Source organism: Rhipicephalus microplus, chromosome X (genome assembly GCF_043290135.1).
Source record: "Rhipicephalus microplus isolate Deutch F79 chromosome X, USDA_Rmic, whole genome shotgun sequence".
Lineage (NCBI taxonomy): Eukaryota > Metazoa > Arthropoda > Arachnida > Ixodida > Ixodidae > Rhipicephalus > Rhipicephalus microplus.
In genome coordinates, this window is record NC_134710.1 from 485,109,063 (window position 1) to 485,136,972 (window position 27,910).

The 27,910-nt window shown below is 48.5% G+C and overlaps 1 protein-coding gene across 15 annotated transcripts in view; it reads right to left on the reverse strand.

The window, feature by feature from the left end:
* LOC119160784 (uncharacterized) overlaps positions 1–27,910 on the reverse strand; it is a 708,235-nt gene that overhangs the window by 511,567 nt on the left and 168,758 nt on the right. For all 15 annotated transcript variants that reach the window (XR_012887742.1, XR_012887741.1, XR_012887743.1 and 12 more), the window contains one exon: positions 16,281–16,351. Coding sequence is in view for 12 of the 15 variants with exons in the window: in XM_075880899.1 (XP_075737014.1) it covers positions 16,281–16,351 (71 nt within the window). In the remaining 3 variants the exon portion in view is untranslated. The remainder of the gene's footprint in view (positions 1–16,280; positions 16,352–27,910) is intronic.

A 27,910-nucleotide genomic window follows, 5' to 3' on the forward strand; every position in this document is an offset into this window, starting at 1 on the left:
CACCGGCAGTACTCTGGCCCAACGCGTGGTCAGTCTCCTAGCCCGTATCTGGGAAACTAAGAGCAGCAACGGATGGAGGTGCGGTTGCTGAGCGACGAACTACCGAAGATCCTCTGACGACGCCGTCGCGTTGGAGCTTTCTGAACACGACGCCAACCAGGCAAAGTCTTGACGGCGAAACCTCTTTTACCGAAGGTGACCTGACGACACAGCATGGAAGCAGCGGAACAAGCCGACGCAGCCGTGACCCGACGCCACGCCCTAACTATAACGTGAGACGGCAAACTAGCGACCCCGACATTCTTATCGACGGCCACAGTGTGACCGCTCTCGTCCATACTGGAGCCGACTATTCCGTCATCAGTGGGCCGTTCGCTGCGAAGTTGAAGGAAAGACAGCTTGGGAAGGCCCCAAAATCCACACAGCCGGAGGTCATCTCGTAATACCTGCAGAAATCTGCACAGCGACGCGAGTCACCATTAATAGCCGTATTTATCCTGCAGACTTCGTAGTCCTTCAGCGTTGCTCGAGAGATGTCATCCTTGGCATGGACTTCTTATGCCTCCATGGTGCTGTCATCAACCTAAGAGCAAAGTCGATAACGTTAGCCATAGAAGAAGCACTACCGCCACATACGCCGTCAGGAAACCATGCATTGAATGGGCTGGAAGAAAAAGTCACCATTCTGCCTCGCTCATCATTTCAGTCGGCGCTCCTAAATCACCTGACTTAAAAGGCGTCGTTGAAGGCAGTCAGCATCTGTTGGTCACCCAGAATATTTGCGTCGCAAGAGGAATCGCAGAGCTGCGGGGAAGCAAAGCAACGGTTATACTCACAAATTTCAGCAATGAATACAAACACGTGAACAAAGAAATGACGATCGCATTTATGGAAGAAATCGTGGAAGCCACCAGTGCTTTCTCCCTCGCCGATTCTGCGGAACCTGCTCCGAAAAACCAAGCCCTTCCCTCAGCTTTCGACGTCAGTCCCAGTCTTCCGAACCATAAGCAAGAACAGCTCAAGACCATGCTCCTGATATACGAAAATTGCTTTTCGTCGTCGTCGAAAATTCGGCAGACACCAATCACGAAACATCGCATCATAACCGTCGAAAATGCCAGACCACTCCGTCAGGGTCTGTACAGGGTTTACACGTGAGAACGTGAGGCCGTAAAGACACAAGTTGATGAAATGCTACGGGACGACATCATCCGGCCGTCCAGAGGCCATGGGCGTCCCCCAAAGTGTTTGTGAAGAAAAAGGATGAAACCCTACGTTTCTGCGTCGATTATCCCTGCCTGAACAAAATCACCAAAAAGGATGTGTATCCTCTCCCACGAATAGACGACGCACTGGATCGGCTCCATAACGCCAAGTACTTTTCATCAATGGACCTCAAGACTGGCTATTGGCAAATCAAAGTCAACGAAAGAGATCGAGAGAAGACGGCGTTTGTAACACCGGACGGCCTCTTTTTGTAAATTTATTTGTCATACTGTTAACCCTCACTTGAGGGTCGTTACAGGGAGGGTGAAGAATTGAGTTGCACAAAATAAATATTTGAAAAGAAATGGTAAGATGAACTCAGTAACATATAGCATAGTTATATGAGAAACACAGTTACATGCTTTTTCACCCAATACATTTACAACATGATATCTATGACCGATGAAACATTTGTAAGGAAACACATACATGAACACTGATAACTATATATTTTCAACAAAATGCGTATCAAGATCAACCTCAAAATCACTCCAAGTTATTTTTTGCACCATATCATTCGGCAATTCATTCCACATATTAATAGCATCGGGAAAGAAGGAAAATCGAAAAGATATCTGTTCGAGCATGTATTGGTTGTATGAATGTAGTGCATAATGTTCTTGAAAACCTTTTGTAAGAACGCTCCGAATAATCATCCCTATTTATTTTCACCCCGGCATGCAAGATCTGAAAAAGAAGTTTCAACCTCTGTTTCCGCCTTCTTAATTCTAGTGATTCTAATTTACATACTTTTAACATTTCAGTAACAGAATCCCTTCTTCTATACTTGGAGCAGATAAAGCGAGCTGACATTCTCTGAATGCGTTCTAATTTATTTTTTAATACTTTTTGATGTGGACTGCACACAGCGCTAGCGTGTTCCAATCTCGGACGAACATACGTTTTGTAGGCAAGCAGCTTGACATCTTTTGTGGCTCATCCTAACTTCCTTCGTAGGAAGCACAATTTTTGATGTGCTGATTAACAGATGTTATCAACATGAGGACGCCAACTCAACCTATCTGTTATAGTTACACCCAAGTAGTTAAAATTACACTTTCACCAGCATATTATCACCAATGTTATATGCAAAGCAAAGCACTTCCTTCTTTTTTGTAATGTGTGTGTAAGTGGATTTTTTAATGTTCATTTTCATACCCCATTTAGAACATAAGTTTAGCGTTTGTAAGCACTGATTGATAGTCACTTGATCTTCTCTGCATGATACCGGACAATAAATTAGGCAGACATTTGCAAATAGCTTAATTTTTACTTGTGGTTGGACAACTGATGAAATATCATCTATGTAAAAAAGAAGAGTAGGGGCCCCAATACAGATCTTTGAGGCACTGCCGAGTACACCTCCCGATTTTCCGACATAGCATCTCCCACTCTAAATAAGCTCTGATCCAACTGAGAACATTCTCACTAATACCGATATTGTGAAGCTTGAATAGCAGCTTACAGTGTGAAACTCTGTCGAATGCCCTTAAAAAATCGATACATATAACATCGATTTGCATATAGGCATCTACAGCGATACACAAGTCATGTATAGTTTCAATCAGCTGTGTGACTGTTGGAAAACCACCGCGAAATCCATGCTGGAAGGGGCATAATAATTCATTTTGTTCTAAAAATTGCCGAATATTTTTTGCCACTATATGTTCAAATATTTTACAACATACCGACGTGAGTGAGACAGGCCTATAATTGTTCAATGATGTTCTATCACCACCTCTAAAAATTGGGACAACAATTGCTCTACGCCAATCTTGAGGTAACGAGTGACATTTCAAAGATTTCTCGAAAATAATCAATAGATAGTATGACAGCCACTCCGCAAATTGTCGCAAAAATTGATTCAATATACCGTCAGGTCCACGTGACGTTTCGGTATCTAAAAGAAGTAGTTGATTGAATATACCTTCTCGGTTAATATTTATATCATCTTCCTGAAGCGTCACTGCAGCACCTGATTCAATTTCCTCGTTGTCACCCTGATCCTTACAGAAAACCGACTGAAAAAATTGAGTCTTTCAGCTATATCTGACTTTTATGTGATTACTTCTTTTCCATCTACAATAAGATCAATTCCCTCATTCACTTCCTTAAAAAACAGCCAAAACTTACGTGGTGAGTTCTTTAGAAAGCTAGTGAGTGTGTTATTGAAAAAATGTTCTTTGGATTGCGCTATCTCTGCTTTCAAGTTTTTCTTAGCACATGATAGTTCTGTCGAACTATCAGTTCTGTGCAGTCTTTTTAGTTTACGCTTCATGTGAATTATTTTCCTACTTATCCATGGATTTCTTCGTTTTGTCTTTTTAACGCGAGTGGGTATGAAGTTGTCTGAACAGTAACCTACAATTTCCTTAAAACGTTTCCAGAGCTGTTCAACGGACTCAAGTTTTGATGCTTTCTGAAATTCGTCAAGCGACACTTCTAAAAAGTCCAGGATTGCCGTATCATCAGCACGATCGTAATCTTTAAGGTGAGTTTAACGTGATGCCCTTCGGTCTTTGCTCAGTGCCTGCAACTTTTCGACGCGTTATCGATACAGTACTGGCAGGATTGAAGTGGCAGACTTGCCTTGTGTACTTGGACGACGTCATCGTGTTTTCCTCGAGTTTCAACGACCATCTTTGGCGCCTTGAAGCTGTACTTAGAGCCATCAAGACGTCCGAACTCACTCTGAAGCAAGAAAAGTGCAGATTTGCATACGGGGGGCTCTTGTTCCTGGAGCACGTGATCAGCAAGTCTGGAGTTCGTCCCGATCCTCGGAAAACAGCCGCCATCGCCGACTTGCCGCCCACTGAAAAGAAGGCGGTGCGCCGATTTCTGGGCCTATGCACCTACTATAGGCGGTTCTTGAAAAACTTCGCCCGCATCGCCGATCCACTAACTAACCTTACCAAGGCCGGCGTAGAGTTCAAGTGGGAAACGCCGCAGGAACACGCTTTCCAGGAGCTTAAACATCGCCTTCAGACGCCTCCGTTACTTGCCCATTTCGACGAATTCGCCGAGACAGAAATACACACTCACGCAAGCAGCGTAGGTCTCGGCGCTGTTCTTGTGCAGAGGGCTGACGGACTTGAAAGGGTTAGTAGTTACGCCAGCCGATCCCTATCCAAAGCAGAAGCCAATTATTCCACAACAGAAAAGGAGGGCCTCGCCATCATCTGGGCTACGTTGAAATTTCGCCCCTACCTCTACGGCAAGCCCTTCAAAGTTGTGAGCGACCACCACGCCTTGTGTTGGCTAGCTACCATGAAGAACACTTCAGGTCACCTCGCACGATGGGGCCTGAGACTTGAAGAATATGACATTACTGTCGTTCACAAGTGCGGCAAGAAACACCCCGACACCGACTGTCTCTCTCGTGCGCCTGTCGACCAACTACCACCCGACGACCCGGATGATGACTACTTCTTGGGAACGATAACTGCAGACTACTTCGCTCAACGACAGCAGGCCGACCGGGAACTTAAGGCCCTAATAGAATACCTCGAAGGCAGGACTACCGAAGTCCCGAAGGTATTCAAGCGCGCACTTGCGTCGTTCTTCTTAAGAAACGGTCTTCACCAAAAGAAAAACTTTTCACCGCTTAGAGCCAAGTACCTCCTTGTGGTGCCTTCAGCTCTGCGACCAGAACTGCAGGCCCTGCACGACGATCCGACAGCAAGGCACCTACCTCGGTGTTTCCCACACGCTCGCGAGGATACAAGAAAGGTACTATTAACCACGTCTTACCACCAACGTCACTTGTTATGTGGGGACACGCCGGGACTGTCAGCGACACAAGACACCGCCGACCAGGTCAGCGGGACTTCTGCAGCCAATTGAACCACTTCGCCGACCATTCCAGCAGATTGGTATGGACCTACTGGGGCCGTTCCCGATGTCGGCTTTCGGAAGTGGATCGTGATAGCTACCGAGTACCTCACCCGCTATGCCGTGACAAAAGCCCTGCCCAAAGGCAGTGCATCCGAGGTAGCTTAGTTCTTCGTCGAAAATATCGTCCTACGTCATGGCGCCCCGGAGGTCCTTATCACCGACAGAGGAACGGCATTCACTGCCGACTTAACTCAAGCGATCTTGGCATACAGCCAAACAAACCACCGCCGGACGGCAGCGTACCACCCACAGACCAACGGCCTCACCGAGCGGCTTAACAAGACGATCGCCGACATACTGTCAATGTACGTCGATGTCGAACACAAGACGTGGGACGCCATTCTTCCGTATGTGACCTTCGCATACAACACGGCGGTGCAGGAGACGACGCAGATATCTCCGTACAAATTGTTCCACGGAAGGAGCCCAGCAACGATGCTCGATGCTATGTTACCCAACGTCACCGACGAAAAAAACCCCGATGTGAGTGAGTACCTTCAACGTGCCGAAGAAGCCCGACAACTCGCGCGTCTACGTATCAAGAATCAACAGTCGCCGTTACAATCTTAGACGACGCTCCGTGGAATACCAGCCCGGTGAACGTGTTTGGGTGTGGACGCCGATACGCCGACGTGGACTCTCTGAAAAGCTTCTGCGACGGTACTTCGGACCGTACAGGGCGGTTCGACTTCTGGGCCCACTTGATTACGAGGTTGTCCCCGACGGCATCACGAGCTTTCACAACGCCGATCGCGACCTGAAGTCGTCCATGTCGCGCACCTCAAGCCGTTTCATGCGCATTAACAAACCGAAACAGTGTTTTTTTGTGTTATTGCTGTATAGTAATTTATTCATTGTACTTTCTTGCATTATTGTTGTACGTTCGTCCTCTGTTAAAGCATCGGGATGCCTTTTTCAGATGGAGGCAATGCCAAGTTCTTGTTCTAAAGTTTTTTTATCGCCCCAATACACTACGTAATTCTCAGCGCAAACCACGCCTGCAGTCTCCGAGAAGCTTCAGGACTGTAGTAGGTCATTTTTAAAAGATCACGCCCACTCCACGAACTATACAGATTATTCTGGAGCCTACGTCTATGCTAGCGATAAGGCTAGAACATTCGACGGCAAGTGTATAAATGCTGACGCGCTTCGCCGCTTGTCAGTTGATCGACGGCTGACAATTCGTTCGCCGCTATCAGTGCAGGTCTGCTACTGTGATCCGACTCTTTATTTACCGGGCACAAGTTCGCCCAAATAAACAGTTTAACCTTCATACTACTGTTTCTTTGTCGACATCACGACCCTGTGACAATACATAGTAGAACAAATAAACAGTAATAGATGACAGAACCACATGACGGAGACTGCTAGAAGACAAGCGCGTTGGAGTGCTATCGGAATTCCCAAGTGCTTGTGGAGAAATTAACATGAAAAGACCGAACAGATGGTGTTTTTGTCGATAGGCGCAGAAGCCAAAAGTTGGGCGCACAAGCTGGAGCAATTGTCACGTCGTTTTATTATGCAAAAATGTAAAGAAGTAAAAAAATTTTAAAAATGTCAGGATCAGCCCTCAATTCACAATACAATACAATACAAATTTACAATATTTTCACGTATATTATTTCAATTATGTGTTCACTGTTGAATTAGCTGCATTATCATAAGAATGTCGGGACGGAATGAGACGAAAACAATTAATAGCGCAGGAATGCAAGCAGTTGTGTTCGCACTTTGTACCATTTCATCGCTCTTTTCGTCTCACAGTTTTAATAATGTTATGAGTAACTTGTTTAATGAGCTAGTTACAGCGCAGAGAACCCGATGAGCAAGATGGGGTCAGACCAGCATCCAACGGAAAAACCCCCTTCGTCCTCCTCTTTCATGCAGCCGTGTTTAGCGGCTGTTTTGTATCATAACCCCCGGCGGTAGAAGCACCGTCCCGGTGCTAAATTTAAGCAGATGATGTCGAAGGGGGGTAATAGGGCTTTAGCCGAGCCACGTGAACGGTGTCGCTTGGAGCTGACGATGACTTTGTTGGATCGGTTGGAACAATCTCGTACGTGACGTCTGTCACTTGGCGAACGATGCGGAATGGTCCAGTGTAGGGCGACAACAGTTTTTCCGACAGTCCCACACGCCGAGTAGGTGACCAGAGGAGCACGAGAGAACCCGGAGAAAAGTGCACGTCCCTATGATGAGAATTGTAGAGCTGTTGTTGGCGCGCCTGTGAAGCCTGTAGACGGTTACGGGCGACTTGGCGCGCGTGGTCGGCGCGGGCAGTGGCTTCACCAGCATATTCAGTGGCCGCAGGTAGTAACGTGTCTAAAGGTAGAGTTGGGTCCCGGCCATATAGTAGATAGAAGGGCGAATATCCGGCAGTGTTGTGACGAGATGAGTTGTAGGCGAACGTCACATACGGCAAATGAATGTCCCACTCATGGTGGTCTGGCGCAACGTATTTGGCAAGGATATCAGTTAGGGTCCTGTTGAGGCGCTCCGTGAGGCCATTTGACTGGGGATGGTACAGTAGTAAATTTGTGCTTGGTATGGCAAGACCTCAGGATTTCATGAACGACAGCTGATAAGAACATGCGGCCACGGTCGGTGAGAAGTTGACGGGGAGCACCGTGCACTAATATTATGTCGTACAGCAGAAAGTCCGCAACGTCGGTAGCGCAGCTGGTCGGGAGTGCTCGTGTGATTGCGTACCGCGTCGCGTAGTCCGTGGCAACAGCAATCCATTTATTTCCGGCTGTGGAGAGTGGAAAAGGGCCCAACAGGTCAAGACCAACTCGAAAGAAAGGCTCGTTGGGAACGTCGATCGGCTGAAGGTAGCCGGCTGGGAGGGCAGACGGCGTTTTGCGACGCTGACAGGGCTCACAAGCGGCGACATAGCGTCGAACAGAGCGGGCAAGTCCAGCCCAAAAAAACCGACGTCGTACCTAATCGTATGTGCGAGGAACGCCCAAATGGCCCGTCATGGGAGCGTCATGAAGTTGATGCAGGACAGTGGAACGCAGGTGCACTGGGATCACAGGAAGTAAGTCTGATCCGAAGGAATCAAGGTTGCGGCGATATAGGATCCCGTCTTTCACCAAAAACATTCGTAGGGACGGGTCGCGAGGCGTTGACTCCAGTTTGTCAATGATGGCTTGTAAAGAAGCATCCCGACGTTGCTCTTTGCCAATGTTTAACAGCTGCGACACGGAAAAAACGTTCGTGATAGCGTCAGTATCGGTTGCTTTGTCAACAGGGTAGCGGGATAAACAATCCGCATCCTGATGTAATCGCCCTGTTTTGTACATTACAGAGAACGTGTACTCTTGAAGGCGTAGAGCCCAACGAGCGAGACGTCCCGTGGGGTCCTTCAGGGAGGCGAGCCAGCAGAGCGCGTGATGATCCGTGACAACACGGAATGAGCGCCCGTACAGGTATGGGTGAAACTTGGCGACTGTCCATACAAGGGTGAGGCACTCGCACTCCGTGATGGAATAGTTGCGCTCGGCTGGAGATAGCAGTGGACTTGCGTAGGCTATAACACGGTCGTGTCCGCGTTGTTGCTGCAATAGCACAGCTCCTATGCCGTGTCCACTGGCGTCCGTGTGAACCTCGGTTGGGGCTAATGGATCAAAGTGAGCCAAGATTGGTGGCGTTGTAAGCAATGTCGTAAGTTGCGAAAACGATGACGCTTGGTCGTGGCCCCAGGTAAACGAGGCGTCTTTCTTCAAGAGGTCTGTGAGCAGGCGTACATTGGTCGCAAAGTCCTTGTGAGCAGGCGTACATTGGTCGCAAAGTCCTTAACAAAGCGTCTGAAATATGAACACAACCCCACAAAACTGCGGACATCCTTTGTGGTCTTCGGAACGGGAAAGTTCGTGACTGTGCGAATTTTCTCTGGGTCTGGACGCACGCCTTGAGCATCGACAAGGTGACCGAGCACGGAAATTTGACGACGAGCGAAGCGGCACTTGGAGGCGTTAAGCTGGAGTCCGGCTCGACGAAAAACGTCCAGAATAGCTGAGAAACGATCAAAATGCGAGTCGAATGTGGGCGAAAAGACAATAACATCGTCAAGATAACACAAGCAGGTGGACCATTTCAGCCCTTGGAGCAATGAGTCCAGCATTCTTTCAAATGTGGCTGGTGCATTGCAGAGTCCAAAGGGCATCACCTTAAACTGATAAAGACCATCAGGAGTGATGAATGCGGTCTTCTCGCAGTCCATCTCGTCGCAGCTATCTGCCAGTACCCTGATCGAAGGTAAATAGTTGAAAAATAAGTGGCACCGTACAGGCAGTCGAGGGCGTCGTCGATGCGAGGTAAAGGATAAACGTCTTTTTTGGTAATTTTGTTAAGGTGACGATAATCGACACAAGCGCCATGTTCCATCTTTCTTTTTAACAAGGATGACTGGAGAAGCCCAGGGACTGCATGAAGGCTCGATAATGTTTTTTGCAAGCATTTTTCTGACTTCATGTTGTAATATTGCACGCTCCGACGCCGACACACGGTAGGGGCGTCGGTGAATGGGGGTTGCATGGCCAGTATTTATGCGATGGGTGACAATGGTCGTTTGGCCCAAAGAGTTGCTGGCAAAGTCGAAAATGCTACGATAGCCCTGAAGAACGTGACAAAGCGCTGCAGCTTGCTCAGACGTGAGGTCCGATGACACCATTCGCTCGATGTCGGCGCCTCAAGAACGTGATGGAGTGGAGCCACTGACTGAGCTGCAGCAATCGTCAACTCTGAAGGGCTCGACATGGTCATCTTGGAGAGCAGTAATTTTGGCCAGGGAGATACCCTGTGGCAGAACTTGGGTGGTGAGTGAAAAGTTGACCAGTGGAAGGAAGGTGCGGTTTCTCTTAATCGTCAGAATCATATGCGGCACAGCAACCCCATGCGTAAGCATCACTGCAGGAATCGGGGCCACCATGTAATTACCATCAGGTACTGGCGGCGTGAAGGATAAGTCTACATGTGTGAATGAGTTAGGAGGGAGGCGCGTGAAATCAATGCAGCAAAGGCTGGTTTGCGGTGGGCTGGACGGGTCGGAAAAGAGGGGTAAATCGAGATAGAGAGAGCCAGCTGAACAGTCTATGAGGGCAGAGTGCGTGGCTAGAAAATCCATACCGAGTATGAGTTCATGAGGGCAATGTTCGATAACGACGAAAAGAACGACAGTGCTTCTCTCCCCAATAGACACTCGCGCAGAGCACATGCCAAGAATTGCGGCAGTTCCTCCATCGGCGACTCGTACAGCTCGGTTGAGGGCGGGCGTGACAACTTTTCTAAATCCGCGGCGAAGGTTAGCACTCATAATGGACACATGCGCGCCAGTATCTATCAATGCACTGACACGAACATTGACGACAGTAACGTCCAAAAGGTTCAGGTTCATTGTTAATGTTAATCGAAGATTTCTTACGAAGGTCGTCAACGCAGCTCCACCTCCAGAAGCTGCACGGCCTAGTTTTCCGGTCGGAGATGCTGCGAATAGGTCGGGGAGGCAGCACGGCGTTGTGGGGGCGACCGGGACTGACGACGAGCAGGGGACGGTGACCGGTCGTAGCGAGGTCTACTCAGAGGTGCTGTAGGAGCGTAAAATGTGGTCGGCATTGATGGAGAAAGTGGTGGGGACGCCTGGCGAGCAGAAGTGGTGTGATACTGAGGTGCATAATGGAACGGTGGAGCCCAGCGGCTGCGGCAGTGACGAGCGATATGACCAACGCGTCGACAGTTAAAACATATGGGCCTGTCATCAAGAGTACGCCATTCGGACGGATTGCGTTGTATGCGAGGTGCAGAAGGGGTACGATAAGAAGGCTCAGCAGAGTATACGTTAGGAACAGGATGTAGGCCGACATTCGATAGCTCTTGACGAACGACCGCTTGTATTAAAGAGATCGTGGTCGGGGAAGGCACAGGCGTCGGTAATGGCGTGGCTACCGGTTGTGCTGCCTCGACCTCTCGACGAATGATGCGTGTAAGGTTGTCACATCGAGGGGCCTGGTGGAAGGCGTCGTCACACGAAGAAGTGGCCGCTGTGTTCGGAAGGCGCACGATGCTTTGGGCTACGCGGCGGGTTTTAGCTTGTTCGAGACGTCGGCATTCTTTAAGGATTGTGTCGATGCTCGAGACGTTGTTAAAAACCAGCAGGTTGAAAGCATCGTCAGCAATGCCTTTCAAGACGTGGTTAACCTTTTCGTCTTCCGACATGGACTGGTCGGCCTTGGAACAAAGGGCCAAGACGTCAAGAATGTAAGAGACGTACGATTCGGTAGAAGACTGGACCCGTGTGGCAAGAGTCTTCTTCGCAGCGAGCTGACGACCAGATGAATCGCCAAACAGGTCACGTATCTTTTCTTTGAAGAGATCCCAGCTCGTTATGTCGGCTTCGTGGCTTTCAAACCATGTTCGGGGAGTGCCGTCCAGGTAGAAAAGCACGTTGGCGAGCATGAGCGTGGGATCCCATCGGTGAGTAGCACTGACGCGCTCGTACCGCTTCAGCCAAGTGTCGAGATCAATCATACCATCACCGGAGAAAGTGCCGGTATCCCGGAGGTGCGGTAGTGTGACGTAGGTGGTGGCTTGGACTGATGAGGGCGGCGTAGAGGAAGTACCAGCAGTCGAAGCAGTCGAAAGGTCGCCGATGGTGCGACCGCTGCGCATCTCCATCGAGGTACGGGGGTCGTCCACCTCCTCCAATAATGTTACGAGTAGCTTGTTTAATGAGCTATTTACAGCACAGAGAACCCGATGAGCAAGATGGCGTCAGACCAGCATCCAACGGAAAAACCCCCTTCGTCCTCCTCTTTCATGCAGCCGTGTTTAGCGGCTGTTTTGTATCAATATTATTCACTTCATAACTGCGCGCTCAATTGCCAGCATTGAAGTTACAGTCCCTGAAATTTCAAAGAGGCTCGAGTACACTGTTATGAGATCGCACACATGCTAAGTATATTTCGAAGTTGTTGCATCTGATACTGTATTGTACGAATACTATAGACGTACTTGGAGGAAGTAAAAAGTCTATCTTATTTTGCGTTAAAGAAATAGTGGGAACTGCAATTGCTGAGGTTACTTATTCTAAATGAAATGAATAAATCTGAAGCAACGTTTTCTGAAGCGACATACTCACAGTTGCTATAATAAATTTAGATGCATTAGAAAGATGCAGCTCTTCCAGACCTGTAGGAAGAGCTACAGTTGTGATTTTGTAGGATCCGAGTAAAATGTGCTCACAATTCTTACTTCCGTGAAACCTGTTCGATGTGGAAGGCTCCATGCATCTCGTGCAAGACAATACTGAAAATTTGCAAGAGCTGCAGGTATGTAAAAGCAAGATCGGTATTTAACTGGTGGGCACACGCTAGACGAATATTGAAAGATTTTGCGTGGCGCACACAGATGCACGCGCTAACTACCACATGCGCGCCGCGCATGCCATTTTGTGGGCGCTCGCGAAAACTGTCTTCCCCCGGTGGCGCCGCAGCGGTAGTTCGAGAACTAGACCCGTCACGCCGGTTTCGGAGCACGCGGCGGGCCGTAGCCATGCGCTCTTTCCTCCAGCGGCCGAGCTGGAGGTATATAACGGAGGGAAATGGAGAGAAGCAGAGCTTAGTGCTCAAGAACGAGATCGGGAAGCAAGGACAGAGGTCGTGCTTGGCGCCGGCTCCAATCCAAGGTTGATACTACATCGAGAAGTTGGTGTCGATGTGTGGAGTATACGAAGGGCCCAGCAAGTAACGCCGACATTAATACAGCCCAGCGCTTACTGTGCGGTCAGTTTAGTGGTCACCGTGGCCTTTGTTTGTAAATAAGTGGCAGTGTGTAAATGAATGGAAGCTTGCCAGGAAGTGAGCAACCGGGCTTTTCCAGTCCTTCAACGTGTCGTCGTGGCTATCTGAACCATCGGGAATACATTCATCCTTCTAATCCTAACTCATTATTTCAGTGCCTTGGAAATGTACATTATTTTAATGGCGAAAAATCAAACAAAGTCTCTGAGTGTCATCAATCGCTTACAGCGAACAGAGTCAGCGCTCCAGCAACTTCCTGGAAAACAACTTTTAGCCACAATAAGCTATCAGCGAGGTGCCCATAGTATCTTTTTGTTAAATGCCGACTCTGCCTCCGCAACCGTCTAGTTGCTCTCCCGAACCGTTTTTTGTTACACGCCCCCTCCATCCTTCGTCCCCCGCTACTCTGAGCGCCCTGCATTGCCAGACAAGGCCCGTGTTTTTACACTGCCAGCGATTTTTCAAAAAACAGTCGGCCAACTAGTCTCCCCCCAGATTTTGATCACTGATTTTGCAACACTTTCATTGACTAGACCATTAGCAATCATCGTCGACTATCGACTGTACCCAATAGTTTGAGTCTTGTTTGAATCGGTGTCGTATCGTTCCAGTTCACTCACTTGCGCTACCGCACCGACTTTGATAATATGCGATTCGTTCCGTGTTTAGGACCTGTTCTCGCTCAGTTCACACTCACCTTAGCATGCCCTGCACATGAGTTCGGAAGCGTAAAAACAGCTTTCACACGAAATTAATTGCAAATTATCGTAGTCTGAGGGGCTGCGCAAGTCCACCGGCGTCACAATGAGATTCTTTGGCCTCAGCAGGCACAAACCGCCCTTTCCACAGACAACCGTATGCTCCCCCACTCATGCATCACTCTATCCCAACTCCTCTGCATGTCTCTCGCAAGTCTGCTTTCCTTTATCGCAGCTCCGCCCGTCTCCACCACTCCGCGACGCCAGCCACCAGCCACGCAAGCTCGAATCCAAAAGTTTGATTTTCTGACTAAAAATGGGCCCAGAGCAGTTACACGCGTGCTGGCTTCTACATCTTGCGTGCGTGTCTTGCTCGCTGTTGGTGCGCGTGTGTGGTCAGGATGGTGGACGTGGGGCCTTCCTTGCTGTTTTCTGCCGCCAAACAAAACGTCGAAAGTGTGACCGCTTGGCTTAGGCGTAATCCATGCGTTTAAGAATCGCTATAGGTGCCGCGTTGTGGAGCACTTGCTTATATCTTTTGACCGCCCGGAAGCTAACTTGCCGTTTCGGGTGTCTCTGTATTCAGCTGTGGAAATGGTGAAGGCTTCGTGGGTGGCGGTGATGGCTTCATGTGAGTAAGAATGTTTTCGCAAGGCTAACTTCATTGACGTCAGATCCGATGCCGAGCGTAAAGCTTCCTAACAGGACCACTTCAGCGACGTGTGGCAGTGCGTTGTCCACTCCAACATGGGACATGGGAAGGCGTGCAGGGCATCTGTTGCGATGATTTAAGTACGACCGATAATGATGGCGAAACTGCAGAACTGAGCACTGATGAAGGTATTGTGAATGAAGTGCACGGCAAGAGCGATTTGGTGGAATCGGATTGTGAGGATGATGACACTCAATAAAACTTTGGAGCTAGTGCCCACAAGCGTGCTTGTAACAATTGGCTACATTAATAGCTTCAGGCAACCTATGCTTCAGGCCTCAAAGAAAAGCACACTGCCACTTTAAATAAGCTTGAGACCATCCTTATCGCTTCTGCTACTCGAAAAATATGTGTCACGAACTTCTTTTGAAAAAAAAATTTTGTGTTCTCATTCAACATTTTTTTTGAAGCTGTGTTTCATTTATTACGAACTTCAAAATACAATGAACAGATGCCGTGTCCCACTCAGGTTTGTTATAAGCAAGCTCAGCTGTATATACACCTTGTTTTTGGTTTTAAGTAGGCTTGCTTAATGATCACAAAGTTCAAGTTCCTTGTTTTCAGTTTCTCAATGCCATTTTGGAACAGGTTTGGAGCAGTTATTAACGCATATAACACTTTAAAGTAACACGGAGTGAACTTTTCTTTTAAATCAGTTTGGAGCAATTGGAACAGCACTTCCATCACTGGTAATGGCTAGCATGCTTTAGACTACTAGCAATTATGCTCGTGAAATCTTTTCTAACTTGCTATACACCCACTATGTGGTCTTAAGGGAATACGCGTACACATGGGCTTTTGTAATGGGTCCCCAGCTTTAAAGCATGAATTCGTTAAGATAACCACTTGTTCTGACAACCAATGGCAATGTGCACTTGTGCCATGCAATATTATCACGATATTACATGTTGCATTGTGAAGCATGTACACAGGATACATTCGTTTGTGAAGCAAGAACAATATTTCCCTTATTTTAACTGCATTTCTAAGTAGAGCAAGCCATTTTTACTGTAATTACAAGCAGACACACGGCTGTGCAGTAAAATGCTTGCTTGCCACGCAAACTAAAAAATCAAGAGCCGAGGATACTCGCTTGGACCTGGAAATTTTATTATCTATTTTATATGCATCTTTCTCGATTTTTCAGTCATGCACAAGTTGATTTTTCGCTCACAACCAATGATGCCCATGTCGATGCAGACAACAGAATTCCTGTGAAGCGAACTCTTTTACGCTACCATGTAAAAATAACGGGCCGCAGCACACATTCATGTTATTCTCTTTATTGTGTTTTAATATGTTAGTCTCCCAATGGCCACAATACCACTAGGTAGTACAATGCCTGCACAAATGTGTGCATATCCTGGAAGCTTCTTCCTAGGTTAGACTTCTTTAGAGCTGCAAAATGGTTCTGGGGTTTTTTATTTTGGTACTATGCAATATCGAACACAGCAGATCATTTTCAACACAGCAGGCCATTTATCTCATCAAAGTGTATTCCTTAACACAGAAGACATTTTGATGTAATGAGCTTTGAAACACATGTTAAGAAAAAAAAGACAAAGCAACATTTTCGAAACTTATGGCCTTTTTTTCTTTAGTGGCGCATTGTGCCTGTTGATCCAACCTTCGTAATGATGAAACCGAAACTATACAGTTTCGGTCAAACTGAGAACACGATGTTCCAGCCATGTTTTCGGGCACGGGGCTTGCTGGCTGTGCAACCCTGCGGCTCAATTCAGGTGCCGCAGCGTAGTGCGATACTGATAAACGAGTTTGGTGCAGGGTGGGTGGTTGAGCGCAAGATGGCACACATAAACAAGATTGGCACAAAATGGCACACATGGCAAAGATGTTCCATCCCTCAACATCACCACTGAAAGTATTAGAACATAGGTTACAGGTGCTCACCATAGGCAATAATGAGGTTGTCAAAAAATGCAGGACACTGGCTGAAGCTGAAGAGGCATCTCACCAAAGACCTGTTACGAAAAAGTGTGTGGAGATGACCATGAGGTAACACACTGTGCTTACATGACACACAAGCACAACACACTATGACCCTAGTAGTTTTGCCCACTGCACTCCATTAAGGTGCCCCCCTCCCTCATTGGCAATGTCCTAGAACGCACCATCAGCATCGCACTTCACAAGAAATGCTGTCTACATGAAAGTCTCCTTCCCGAAAATCCCCTGTTTATATATAAGCCGACCTCTGCTTATATAAGATGACACCATGGCTAATCAGTTATATAATTAATATGCACCTCTACATCATTCTTCCTTCTGAAGCATAAATGTATTAAACATGAGAATGCCCAATCACACTAACACGCACATGTCCTTAAGAAAGCCAGAATGTCAGTGTGCATGTTTTCACACAATTTCTGTAACATGAACGTCAAGCACAAAGAAACCGGGGAACTTGCACACTTTCACATTGCACAACTTCCTTGGTGTAGATGCCACATGAGCGCTGTGAGGCGGCAGTCGTACTGCTACGAACCACAAAGAAGGAGCATGGAGGAAGAAATCTCACTGACGCATGATATTGGAGTGGGAAAGTGTGTCTATTCCATCTCCGAAGAAAAGCGTTTGGACGCATATGCAAAGCAAGCAAGCCTACCCTTTATGGGGCATTATATCATGCCCACTTCCTGAAGTAAGCCAGACCACTGGCTCCCATTGAGAAGCGAGCGTTTCCACTGGCACTGAAAAAAATACAGGACTTGCTGGTTGCTTAATGCATCTGTCGTGGTTCTGTTGCCAGCATTCGCAGAAAGAAGCATCACATTTAGTGGGTGAGCGTTGAATTTACACTGTCTTTTGGAGTTATGTCACTTTGGTATCACCATACACTCGATGTTGGATACAGTCGATACCCGCAATAATGAAATCGCCGGAGAAACCGAAAAATTTCATTTTCGCGAGAATTTTGTTGCCGCGAGTATCAGACATAAAAACAGTGATACGGCCAGCAGAACGAAAATTTATTGCCAGAAGTCGGTCAACTTACTTTGCCGATCCTTGCTATACAACAACTTCAAAGCTCTGCCTTCGCACTGGAAAAAGTGGTCCATTGCTACATCGTCCTCATGTGCACCGAAGGAGCGAAGGTGTCCTGCGCATACAAAACAACCCGCGGGTCGTTTCGGATGCGCTAGCACGTCGTTCCTGCCCGCAGTCTCGCTGTCAGCGAAGTTAGGGCTGAGGCCGACTACGATGACGCACCACGCTCGTAGACTACGCGCCCGCTCGTAGTAATCTGATCGTGCATCCGGTGCGGCCACTCGTAGTAATCTGACCGTGCCACCGCTTACAGCTTCGTTGCTTGCGACGAAGCACGTCGCCACGAGTCCGCTGGCGCATCATTCCTGCCCGCAGTCTCACTGTCGGCGGAGTGAGGGCTAAAGACAACTCCGATGACGCGACATGCTCGTAGTAACCTGATCGCGCATCCGCCTACTGCTCCTAACTGAAGCGTAATTATATCTTAAGTGATCATCGAGCTGTGAACACGTCACGAAGTAGCAATTTTTGAGAGCCATGTCCTCGCGACGCACAAGCAGCAGACGACAATCTCCCGGAGCGAGCATCGGGTCATTGGCGAGGCGAGCTGAGGCAACATCGCGGCCACAGCCAATCAAGGGCCTCAAAACGACCTTCAAACATTTGCTTTTTGTGCACTTGTTTTTAAAGGGAGGAGCCAGCTGAGGCAAGAAAGTTAAACACGGAGAAACGCTCTTTCCGATGAGCCCAAGAAGCCGGCTCCCGGCCCCGCCATCGCGGAGCCATTTTTTGAAAATCGCTGTTTTCTCGCGATTTCCAGAAAAAGTTTCGCTAACTAGGTGGGTGAAATGAATTTTCCGAAGCACTTCTGCGCGGTTTTCAGTGTAGATATTTTGGAATCAGATAGAAAAAAGAGTTACAGAAACTTCAAACTTGATTTTCAATAAATCAATTTTTTTGCCATTTTTCATGATCCTAAAGCCGCGTCCTCCCTTAAGTAAACAAAAATGGCGGTACCCACGCTAGCGCGGCAAAAGCAGACGTTTACAAATTTTGAATGCGCATAACACGCATACGAGCATATTTTCGACAGTTAACCTTTGGCGGGAGGGTAAAATAAGGCCCGCACCATGGTAGAAAATTCGTTAATGCGGGATCGCTGCACAAAAACATTTCGTTGCCGCGAGATACGTAATACATTAGCTTCTATGAACGTTCGCCGGGGATCCAGAAATATTTCGTTGCCGCGGGGATTTCATACTCGCGGGGTTTCGTTATTGCGGGTTTCGACTGTATATCAAACTTGGGAATATCGAACAATTTGCTATATCGAACAGTTCAGAAATCCCCTTGAATTTCCCATGCAAAAGTATGGGACCAGTGCACCCACATTTCGAACTCCCTCAAAGCGGGATATTCTCTATATTGAATGCTGTGCCACGCCGAAGACCAGAAAGACATTTTCTTAGCACATATTCATCAATTTTGGGCCGCATTCTAACAAGCTTCCATCTCTTTTTGTCCGCAGGTGACAAAAAGGCAGTGGCATTCTATTACGCTGATCAAGTTTGTTGCGTGGCGCTTGTGATTGCACCAATATGTTTGATGCGCGATCTGAAGGTCTTAATGTGCAGGTATTGTGTTTTTCAAGAAGACCTTTTGCCGAGGACACCAAAATGAGAATGCGAAGTGACTCGGCCATCTTGTAGCAATATTCACATTCCCTTCCTTGTTTGTTAGCGCACAATGGCTTTTTGCATCAAAGCAGCGACTTCCAGCTACAAAGCTACAAGTGAATATATTTCCAATATGTCGACAGTGAAAACTCGGCTTTGTCTTTTGCGTCTTGTAAACTTGTGTACTTCTCATCTTGTTCCTGATGAATCTTCATTCGGGATTTGAACGGAAAGTTGACCAGCACGTAGCAATAAAAATCATGACTGGCACTTGGAGCGATGTCAAGTAAAGCACCGTCGTACACTTTCCTTGTGGGCCAGGTCACGCGTTCGGGTGTGTCATGACCACTGACAACGGCGTAAGGTGCCTCACTGAATTCTGCGACTTAGCGTTTCTGGACACAATCTCTGACAGAGAGCGACTTGATTGGTGTGGATGAAGATGGAGATGTTTCAGACTGCACCCATGCTGAGATCATGGCTGCCGTTGCTGCATAAGTGTACCAGTGGGTTTACAAATATGTCACCGCCTTCGCTACCATCGCTAACCAACCTTTTGAAGAGCTACAAAGCTTGCATGGCCGAAGAAGCCGAATTCGCTTATTTGAAAAGCTTTAGTGATATTGATAAAGACTGAAACTAGACAGAGCGTAAGAAGTAAAACAAGCTTACTGACTATTTTCATGCGAAATAAAGTGTCGTAACTTGCAGTTCACACTTCGTTCTTCATTATACTGTGAGCGAATCATTATGTTAGCACATGTAACGATTCCCAAGGCCTGAAATGCTTTATCTAAACCTTAAATGTGCATATTTTGTATTTATAATTATCGTTATATCGAACTATTATGCGATCGCTTTCGAGTTCGATATATTTGGGAGCAACTGTACATCATCGCATCAAGAGTGACAACAATGTCATTGGCCGCGCGCGTCCTTCCTAAGTTTGAGCGTATTGCTCTCTGCCATTGCTAGACGGTTTGGTACTGAAGTTCATATCAACTAGAGTGATGCACCAAGGTGTTCGGAACATTATAATTGTGGCCCATTGACAGAGTGTAATTCAGCCGTGTAATTTCCCAAATTTGTATCACTGAAACTATACTGTACGTTTACATGAACACCTCCTAACTTGTTTAACATATAATGCAATAGTCCAATAGTTTCACAAAAAGCCTAGATTGGACTGTGTTTGATTTTTTTCAAGAAGGCCAGATTGCGCAGAAATTTTGATTTCTGGGAGATCGCCAGCCAGCCGAATGAGCGTAACAAATAGACAAAACACGGGGACTTGGCAGGTATGGCAAATATTCGAAAAACGTTGAATTAAAACGTACTTTATTACTCAAATTTTCTTTGCACTCAAAATTTTGCAATATGCACAGATCTATACAAATAAGAAAGCATCTTTGTTGCAACAGTGGTGTCTGCTCGAAGCTCTCAGGAAACAGCTACCACACTTTCGTGCGAGTTTTGATTGCTTGAATGCAAAGTTTGTCGTGCTGCTTAAAGGACCCCTGACAGAGAAAGTTTTGTTGATGAATTTTTTACAGTAATTTGTAGCTTTGCATCTGCTAATGACAAAATTGAATCGTAAATGCTCTGATGCATCATATATTTATTACTAGCATTGTTATTTCAGAACAATCTTGGGTCAGTTCAAAACGCTCGCCGAAATACCACAAGAAACTAGTGCCCCACAGCAGGACAGCACCTGAGACTATGTGACTCCGACGTGAGCCTAAGCTTTGCTGTCGCTGAACGAGCTGTTTTCAAATAGGTGGACCCAGGGACAGTGAGTAACAAAACAATGTGGGTGTTTTATGCGTGCGTCTCCCCAGAAAAATGAAAAGCATTCCTGGCGTAAGCAGCAAAAACCACCTTGAGAGCAGCCTGACAACACAGCGAGAGGGCTGACGAACCATAGTCCTCTACGGAAGTCAGTCGAGGTATTGTGCACGCCCCGTAATATACTCCGGCAGTGAAAATAATTGCTTGACCTCTACATCACGTGGGAGCCCCTTCCTATGTCAAACCATTGAAAATGTCGGTTGGACCGGAATACTTTGACGAGCATTCACTATTACTTTGAAACTATATTATTATATCTTATAGGCAACACTCGTCTCTAATAATCGGTCAGAAGAGCAACCACATGCAGGATTCTCAAACAACACAAGCATCTCGAGTTTCCAAATTTGGTGTCAGGGGTCCTACAAGACTTATTATAGCTCAATGCGAACAAAAGAAATTTATGTTTGCCCTGTTACATTACAGGCAGCACTGCAATGCGCAGTGTCAAGTTTCAATACAGTTGCACTACTAGATGTTTGCATCAGGTAATATCAACATCGGACCAAAAGTATAATGCCACCTAGACTTCTTTTAAAGCTCACTTTGACAGCACAATAAACAGTACAAAAAATTTTTTCCTGCCCACATAGACCAGCCATGTTTCTGCCAGCAATGGATTTCATTTGATGCTTAATAAATATTGATGCCTGATCATGCATCGAGTTTGCTGACTAGAATGTCGCTTTGGTTGTCTTGACGGCTCGCTTGGTCAGCTAAGGGAACCATGCATGTTTATGATTGTGCCAAGATTTGTCCGAGGTGATGACTACATCTGATTTTGAGGAACCATAAAAAATCACCGCCATATCCACAAAGTGAATGATGTTATAGGAGCTTGCTCAGAGGTGCACCAGGCGTTTCCTGGCGAGACCATTTCTGTAGGAAAGTTTAACAAACTGGTGCATTATGTGTACAGTACATCGAAGGTAGTGTTTTCGGGCACGTTCTACAGCCGGCACTGCACAGTATTACCCACGTCGATCGGCACATTAACCACCTGCCCCTTTATGCCATAATGGCCACTGTCGTGATTCAAATGCCCAATGCTTATAAATAGCTGACGTCAAGCTATCAGGCGTTCTTCAACAGGGTTGAGAGCAGGCAGATGAGGGGGCTTGGGAGGTATCGGTACTTCCGCGTAAAACTCATCGTAGGGGACTTGTCACGTGCTGCCGTGCTTAGGAAGCGACGAGAACGAAGTGGACAAAGTTGCGACGAGGCGAGTGCGTGGGCCATCGAAAACCGACGCCTGGTAGGAAGCCTTCACATGCGCACTGAGCAGATCCTTCATGCACGCCGCCCCACCTCCTCCGGCACACACACACGAAGGTTCCGTAACAGCCTGGGTGGCGGCACGCCATCTAGTGAGCATTATTGGAACCACTGCCTTGAGCAGCGACCTGAGAAATGTACACTGGCAACAATGACGTACACGCCAGCAGCCGGACATCGCTGCCGGACAAAGCGGCAGCATTAGAAGCTTGCCAAGCAAGCTTTTGAAAGTGTGATTGTGAAATCACGAGAAGTGACGACGGTGTGCCACAAAAAAAGGGCACTTGTTTAGAGCCTGTTTTTCGTTGTCACCAAGTGTGTTGATACCCATTATCACTGCAGCTTAATAAGCAGTGATATTCCTGTAATTAAATGTTTTAAATGTGGAGCGTTTCTTAGTTGCATGATTTCGCGTTGTCCACACCCCCACTGCACATGCTCGCATCTCATGCTGGCCCAGGAAGACACCCTCAAAACTGTCACTCCAGGAGCCATTAAAGAATAAGACACCACCGGGCGTTCGGAAGTCGAGCATGTTCAGTGGGGGTGCAGACCTCTCCCCCCGTACTCCTCTCCCTCAAACATGGGCAGTGTGTATACAAGCAGCGGAGCGCGCATTCTGAATTCAGTCCAGGGTGCCCTTACTTGGCTTTCGCTTGACTTGATGAAGCAACAGTACCTTCAACCAGTAGTGGGGCACAACCCAACATCAGTGTTACACCTCTCGGTGAAGGCGATGCCTCTCTTTTATTCAATAAATAAGAATAATAAAGACAAATCAATAATTAGGCATGTGGGAATTGAGGCTGGCCCGCTGCCTTTGCGCGGGCTTTGCCGCCTTTTCTGCCATTCTCATGTCCCGACATGTCTGCCCTCCTTTGCTGTTTGCCGCGCTGAGAGAGCGGAGTGACGTTTAACTCCCTCACCCGGAAGCGGATGTTGACTGTGGCGCCGCGCGCGGGGACTCCCGAGAGGTTTTCGCGCGCTGCGCGGGGAGCGGTCAGTACTCTTGAGGAAAGCAAACGGTGAGCCACGCAATCTTTTCCGTCCGTCGACTCCCGTCGCTCGGGGGCTCGTCGGACTTCGCTGACAGCGCCTCGCGCCCTAAGCGAACGCTCACCTTTTGTTGCCCCGCTGCGTACGCACGGCCGAGGGGTGGTACGGTGTCCTAGTGCGTGGCCTAGCTATGCCGACCCGTCTCCCTCCGAAGCCAACGCGAGCGCCTTTGCCCTCGCTCGAGCAACCGGGCCTTTGTTCCGGTGTCTCCGTGGATCACCTTTACCGCGAAGACGTGCTCGTGGCACCCTGTGTAGTACTTTGTGCCCGTGGTGTGGATAAGCCTACTTGCTTTCCCGCCGCGCCTTTTTTTGCAACGGGCTGTACTGCGTTTGGTGTTGCCACAATAAAGTGTTGCGACTTGAGCAGTATCGTGTTCTCGCCACGGCGACGGTTAACGCGTGCCCTGCGGCTTGCTAAGACCGGACCCACGCTTGTGGCCGTACTCCTTCGGGATACGTGTACACCACACTGGCGCCCAACGCGGTATCAAAAGCTCTAGCTTTTGACTGCTCTTAGCGAGTCAGTTCGCCTGCGCGATTCGGGCTCGTCGCAACATGTCTGCTTCGTGGCATGCCGCGTTGCACCAAGAGGCCACCGCCTCTATCGACGGGCGCGCTTCGGCGCTCGCATGTGTCGTCACCCCTTTTTGTGGTGAATACACCGCTACGTGGTAGCTGACGCGCTATCTCGTGCCCCCTGTTGTCTGCCGAGAACCTGGATTTCGGTGCGACGGCCGCTCGCGGTGCCTTAGCACATGCAAGCGTCGAGGGCGAAACAGCGGCGAAAAGAGGGAGTCCCCATGAGGATGACCTTGGCTGCTATCCAGGTAAGCGGCGCACCGCGAAGCGGCCGAGCGGGGGAACTTTCCGAAGGCCACGAGGCCGAGAGCGAACCCGTAACGCCGACTCATGCGGTTGTCGCTGCGGTCCTGAGTGGGCGCGATACCAGACTCCCCCATTTGGGAGAATGGGAATCGCTTTCAGCAGCGAAGAGCTACTGAAGGCTCAGCAAGATGATCCGTTTCGAATCTCGGATGGACGGAGCGCCGTATACGCTGCTTGCTCTGCGGCGGGCGCCGTTAAACCGTCTTGACGAAGTGCGGAGCGCCGTTACGCTGCTTGTTCTGCGGCGGTCGCGATTAGGGGGCTGAAACAGCGTGTATCGCTGAGTCCCCGGCGGATTCATTTTGCTGGACCATGACGGGCTCCTGCTGGAGTATATAGCCACTGACGACGAGTCAATAGACCCGTTTAAGGTGGTTATGCCCAAAAGTCTGAGAGCCGCACTGTTGCGATCCTCTCACGACGAACCCATGGCCGGTCACCTGCGTGGCTCGAAAGTTTTTGCAAACTGAGCAATGTTGTGACCTGGCCCGGTACGAAGCGTGGCTTTTATCGCTATTCCGTGCCTGTCACGTCTGACAAACGGTTGAGCCAAGGGTTGGAAAGTCGCCCGGTCTTATGAACTGATTATCAGTGAGTGTCCGTGGCGCGTACTAGCTGAAAGATTCCCTTTGGGAAAACTCAGCCGTGCCCACATCGCAGACCTGAAGCCCTTTGTCATGGTCTGACGAGCTTGCGCCAGTGCCCTGCGGCACTTCGCGCAAGCAACGGGCACACCCGGAGCGGCGGACTGCATTCGGACCCCGCACCGGTATAATCTGAGGAAGCGGTCACCTTTGTGATTTCGCGCTGGACGGCGGACTTCTCCGCAACCGAAGGCCCTCAGTTTACTGTATAGTCTCAGTATAGGTTAGCTTCTTTACGGCCTTTTCTCGTAAAAAAGTTGACCCCGCCGTGTCTGCTGCCAGTGTTTCTTTTTTTTTTTTTCAAGTGTTCATGTGTATTTTATGTTTCTTTTGTCTAATATTAAGTGTTATCTGTGTTTTGTGTTTTTTTTGCCAGATCTTGAGTGTCATTTTGCTCTCTTTTTACCTTTTTCCCGTGTTCGTTTCGTCTACCGCGAAGGGAGCTGTGTGTGACCTTGAGTGTCGGTGCTTGCCGGGAGAGAGAGAGAGACGAAGGACGCTTTGCGCCTACGCTCGCGCAGCTGTCGGCGGTGTGTGTGCGTGCGTGCGTAAGTGCGTGACGCTTCAGTGCGAGCCTGCGAAGAGTGCTTCGGCTTCCCCCCCATCGATGCGGACACTGGAGGTGCTGGGGGGGCATTGACCCATTGACATCAGACCGTCTGGCTGTGCTCTGCTCTCGGCCGCCGTCGAAGAAGCCCTGCTGCCGTTCCCACCATGGCTCCTGCGCGAGGCCAGCTGAAAGCAGCTATATGCTGCCGGCCAACGCCAGGGCGCCTCGCAGCCAATTCGGGTTCGGCCTCCCTGACCACTGGAGAGGCCCGGCTTCCCGCAACGTCCAGCTCCGTCATCGAGCCAGAAATGCGGGGCGGCCCCGAACAACCGAAGCGGCTTTCGTCGGACTCGCGGCTTATCAAGAGCAGGAACAAGCCATCAGTCAGCCCCCTTTCCATACCTCTGACCTCGCACTCGGGCATCGCACCCAGCGGACACTGTCACGCCTTTCCGCCCCTCCGCGCAGTGGACGCTATCCCCCTTCAGCACCACGAACACTAGTGCCACGTTTCTGTGCTCCCTTCCGCAGTTATCTTTATAGTGTCATGTGTTTACTTTGTTATTTATGGTTTGTTTCTCATTTGTGGTCTTTTTTTTAGCAGCAGTAACAGGGCTGAACTGAGGTTAGCTGTCGCTCATAGCAGTGTCATTTTAACTGCATGGGTGACGTTCGGCTGCCTTTTGCAGACCGGTAAAGAGCAAATTTAGGAGAGGGGGATGTGGGAATTGAGGCTGGCCCACTGCCTTTGCGCGGGCTTTGCCGCCTTTTCTGCCATTCTCATGTCCCGACATGTCTGCCCTCCTTTGCTGTCTGCCGCGCTGAGAGAGCGGAGTGACGTTTAACTCCCTCACCCAGAAGCGGATCTTGACTGTGGCGCCGCGCGCGGGGACTCCCGAGAGGTTTTCGCGCGCTGCGTCGGGAGCGGTCAGTACTCTCCGGGAAAGCAAACGGTGAGCCACGCAATCTTTTCCGTCCGTCGACTCCCGTCGCTCGGGGGCTCGTCGGACTTCGCTGACGGCGCCTCGCGCCCTAAGCGAACGCTCACCTTTTGTTGCCCCGCTGCGTACGCACGGCCGAGGGGTGGTACGGTGTCCTAGTGCGTGGCCTAGCTACGCCGACCCGTCTCCCTCCGAAGCCAACGCGAGCGCCTTTGCCCTCGCTCGAGCAACCGGGCCTTTGTTCCGGTGTCTCCGTGGATCACCTTTACCGCGGAGACGTGCTCGTGGCACCCTGTGTAGTACTTTGTGCCCGTGGCGTCAATAAGCCTACTTGCTTTCCCGCCTCGCCTTTTTTTGCAACGGGCTGTACTGCGTTTGGTGTTGCCACAATAAAGTGTTGCGACTTGAGCAGTATCGTGTTCTCGCCACGGCGATGGTTAACGCGTGCCCTGCGGCTCGCTGAGACCGGACCCACGCTGGTGGCCGTACTCCTTCGGGATACGTGTACACCACAGGCATTGCCAAGACATACCCAATTACGCAACATTCACGCAATACCCCTACCACTCTGCGACACATTTACTCGAGTTCCCCCAGTGGCAAGATGCGGGCAGCTTTTTTGTTTCCGGTGTTGTCACTTGCACGTCAGATTGCAACAAAAAATTATTACCACCTTGGTTCTTTTGTTGGCTCGCTTCAGCCGCAGCTCACACGCATGCAAGGTCATAATATTTTACATGTTGAAACCATTATATCATGTAATAGTATGGAAAGCTCGGCGAGTTGGTCTGAGGATATTATTGAAAACATTTCGGCACACACACAATAGACAAAAAATTAAAGACTATAAAATCTCTGGCGCATCTAGGGTTTATTGTCAGGTGTACTACTAACGGATATGACTGGGGCATTGCACTGAGTCCAACGCTGATGACAATGATGTTCAAGGACCTTGATTCCAACTGCCACCTCATAACCAAGAAGAGCTGCATCGATACCATGCACAATGTAGCATTTTTGTTGTATCAAGCAAGTAAACCAGGCCAAAGTTGCAGAAAATATGCCGATGAGGTTGAGCCAGTTGCGACCCGGCCCAAGGAGTTGCTTGCCTTCTGATGTGTCATAAAAATCTGCGCATTCCTGCAACGTTATAGGTACAACAGACAGTTATAGGTACAGAGACATCTGTACATGAGCCAATTTTAAAGCGAAAAGCGATTAAAAGTGGGCTCGGGCACACAAAAGACAAATAGATACGCCAGTTTGCTACTACGCTTTCCATTTTTTGTCTATTGTGTGCATGCCAAAATGTTTCCAATAATGTCACTACAGTCAATTCTCGTTAATTGCAACTCGAAGGAACCTCCAGATTTTGTTTGAATTATCAAGAAGTTTGAATTATCACAAGTTCTCAGATATATGACTCTGGGAGAAGTGACACACCACATTATGGTTAGGCATTGATTAAAAAGTTTTAAGCATTTTAAACCCTAACTACACACAATGAACAGAAAGCAGAGGTGTAAAGTACACAGGTTAATTGGCCATTTACTGCTGATCAGACATTTTAAAGAAATCATGAATTGCCAACTGCTTTTTTGCTATAAGTGCCTTCAGCAGAAAGCTCCCCATACCAGTTGAGAAGCATCACG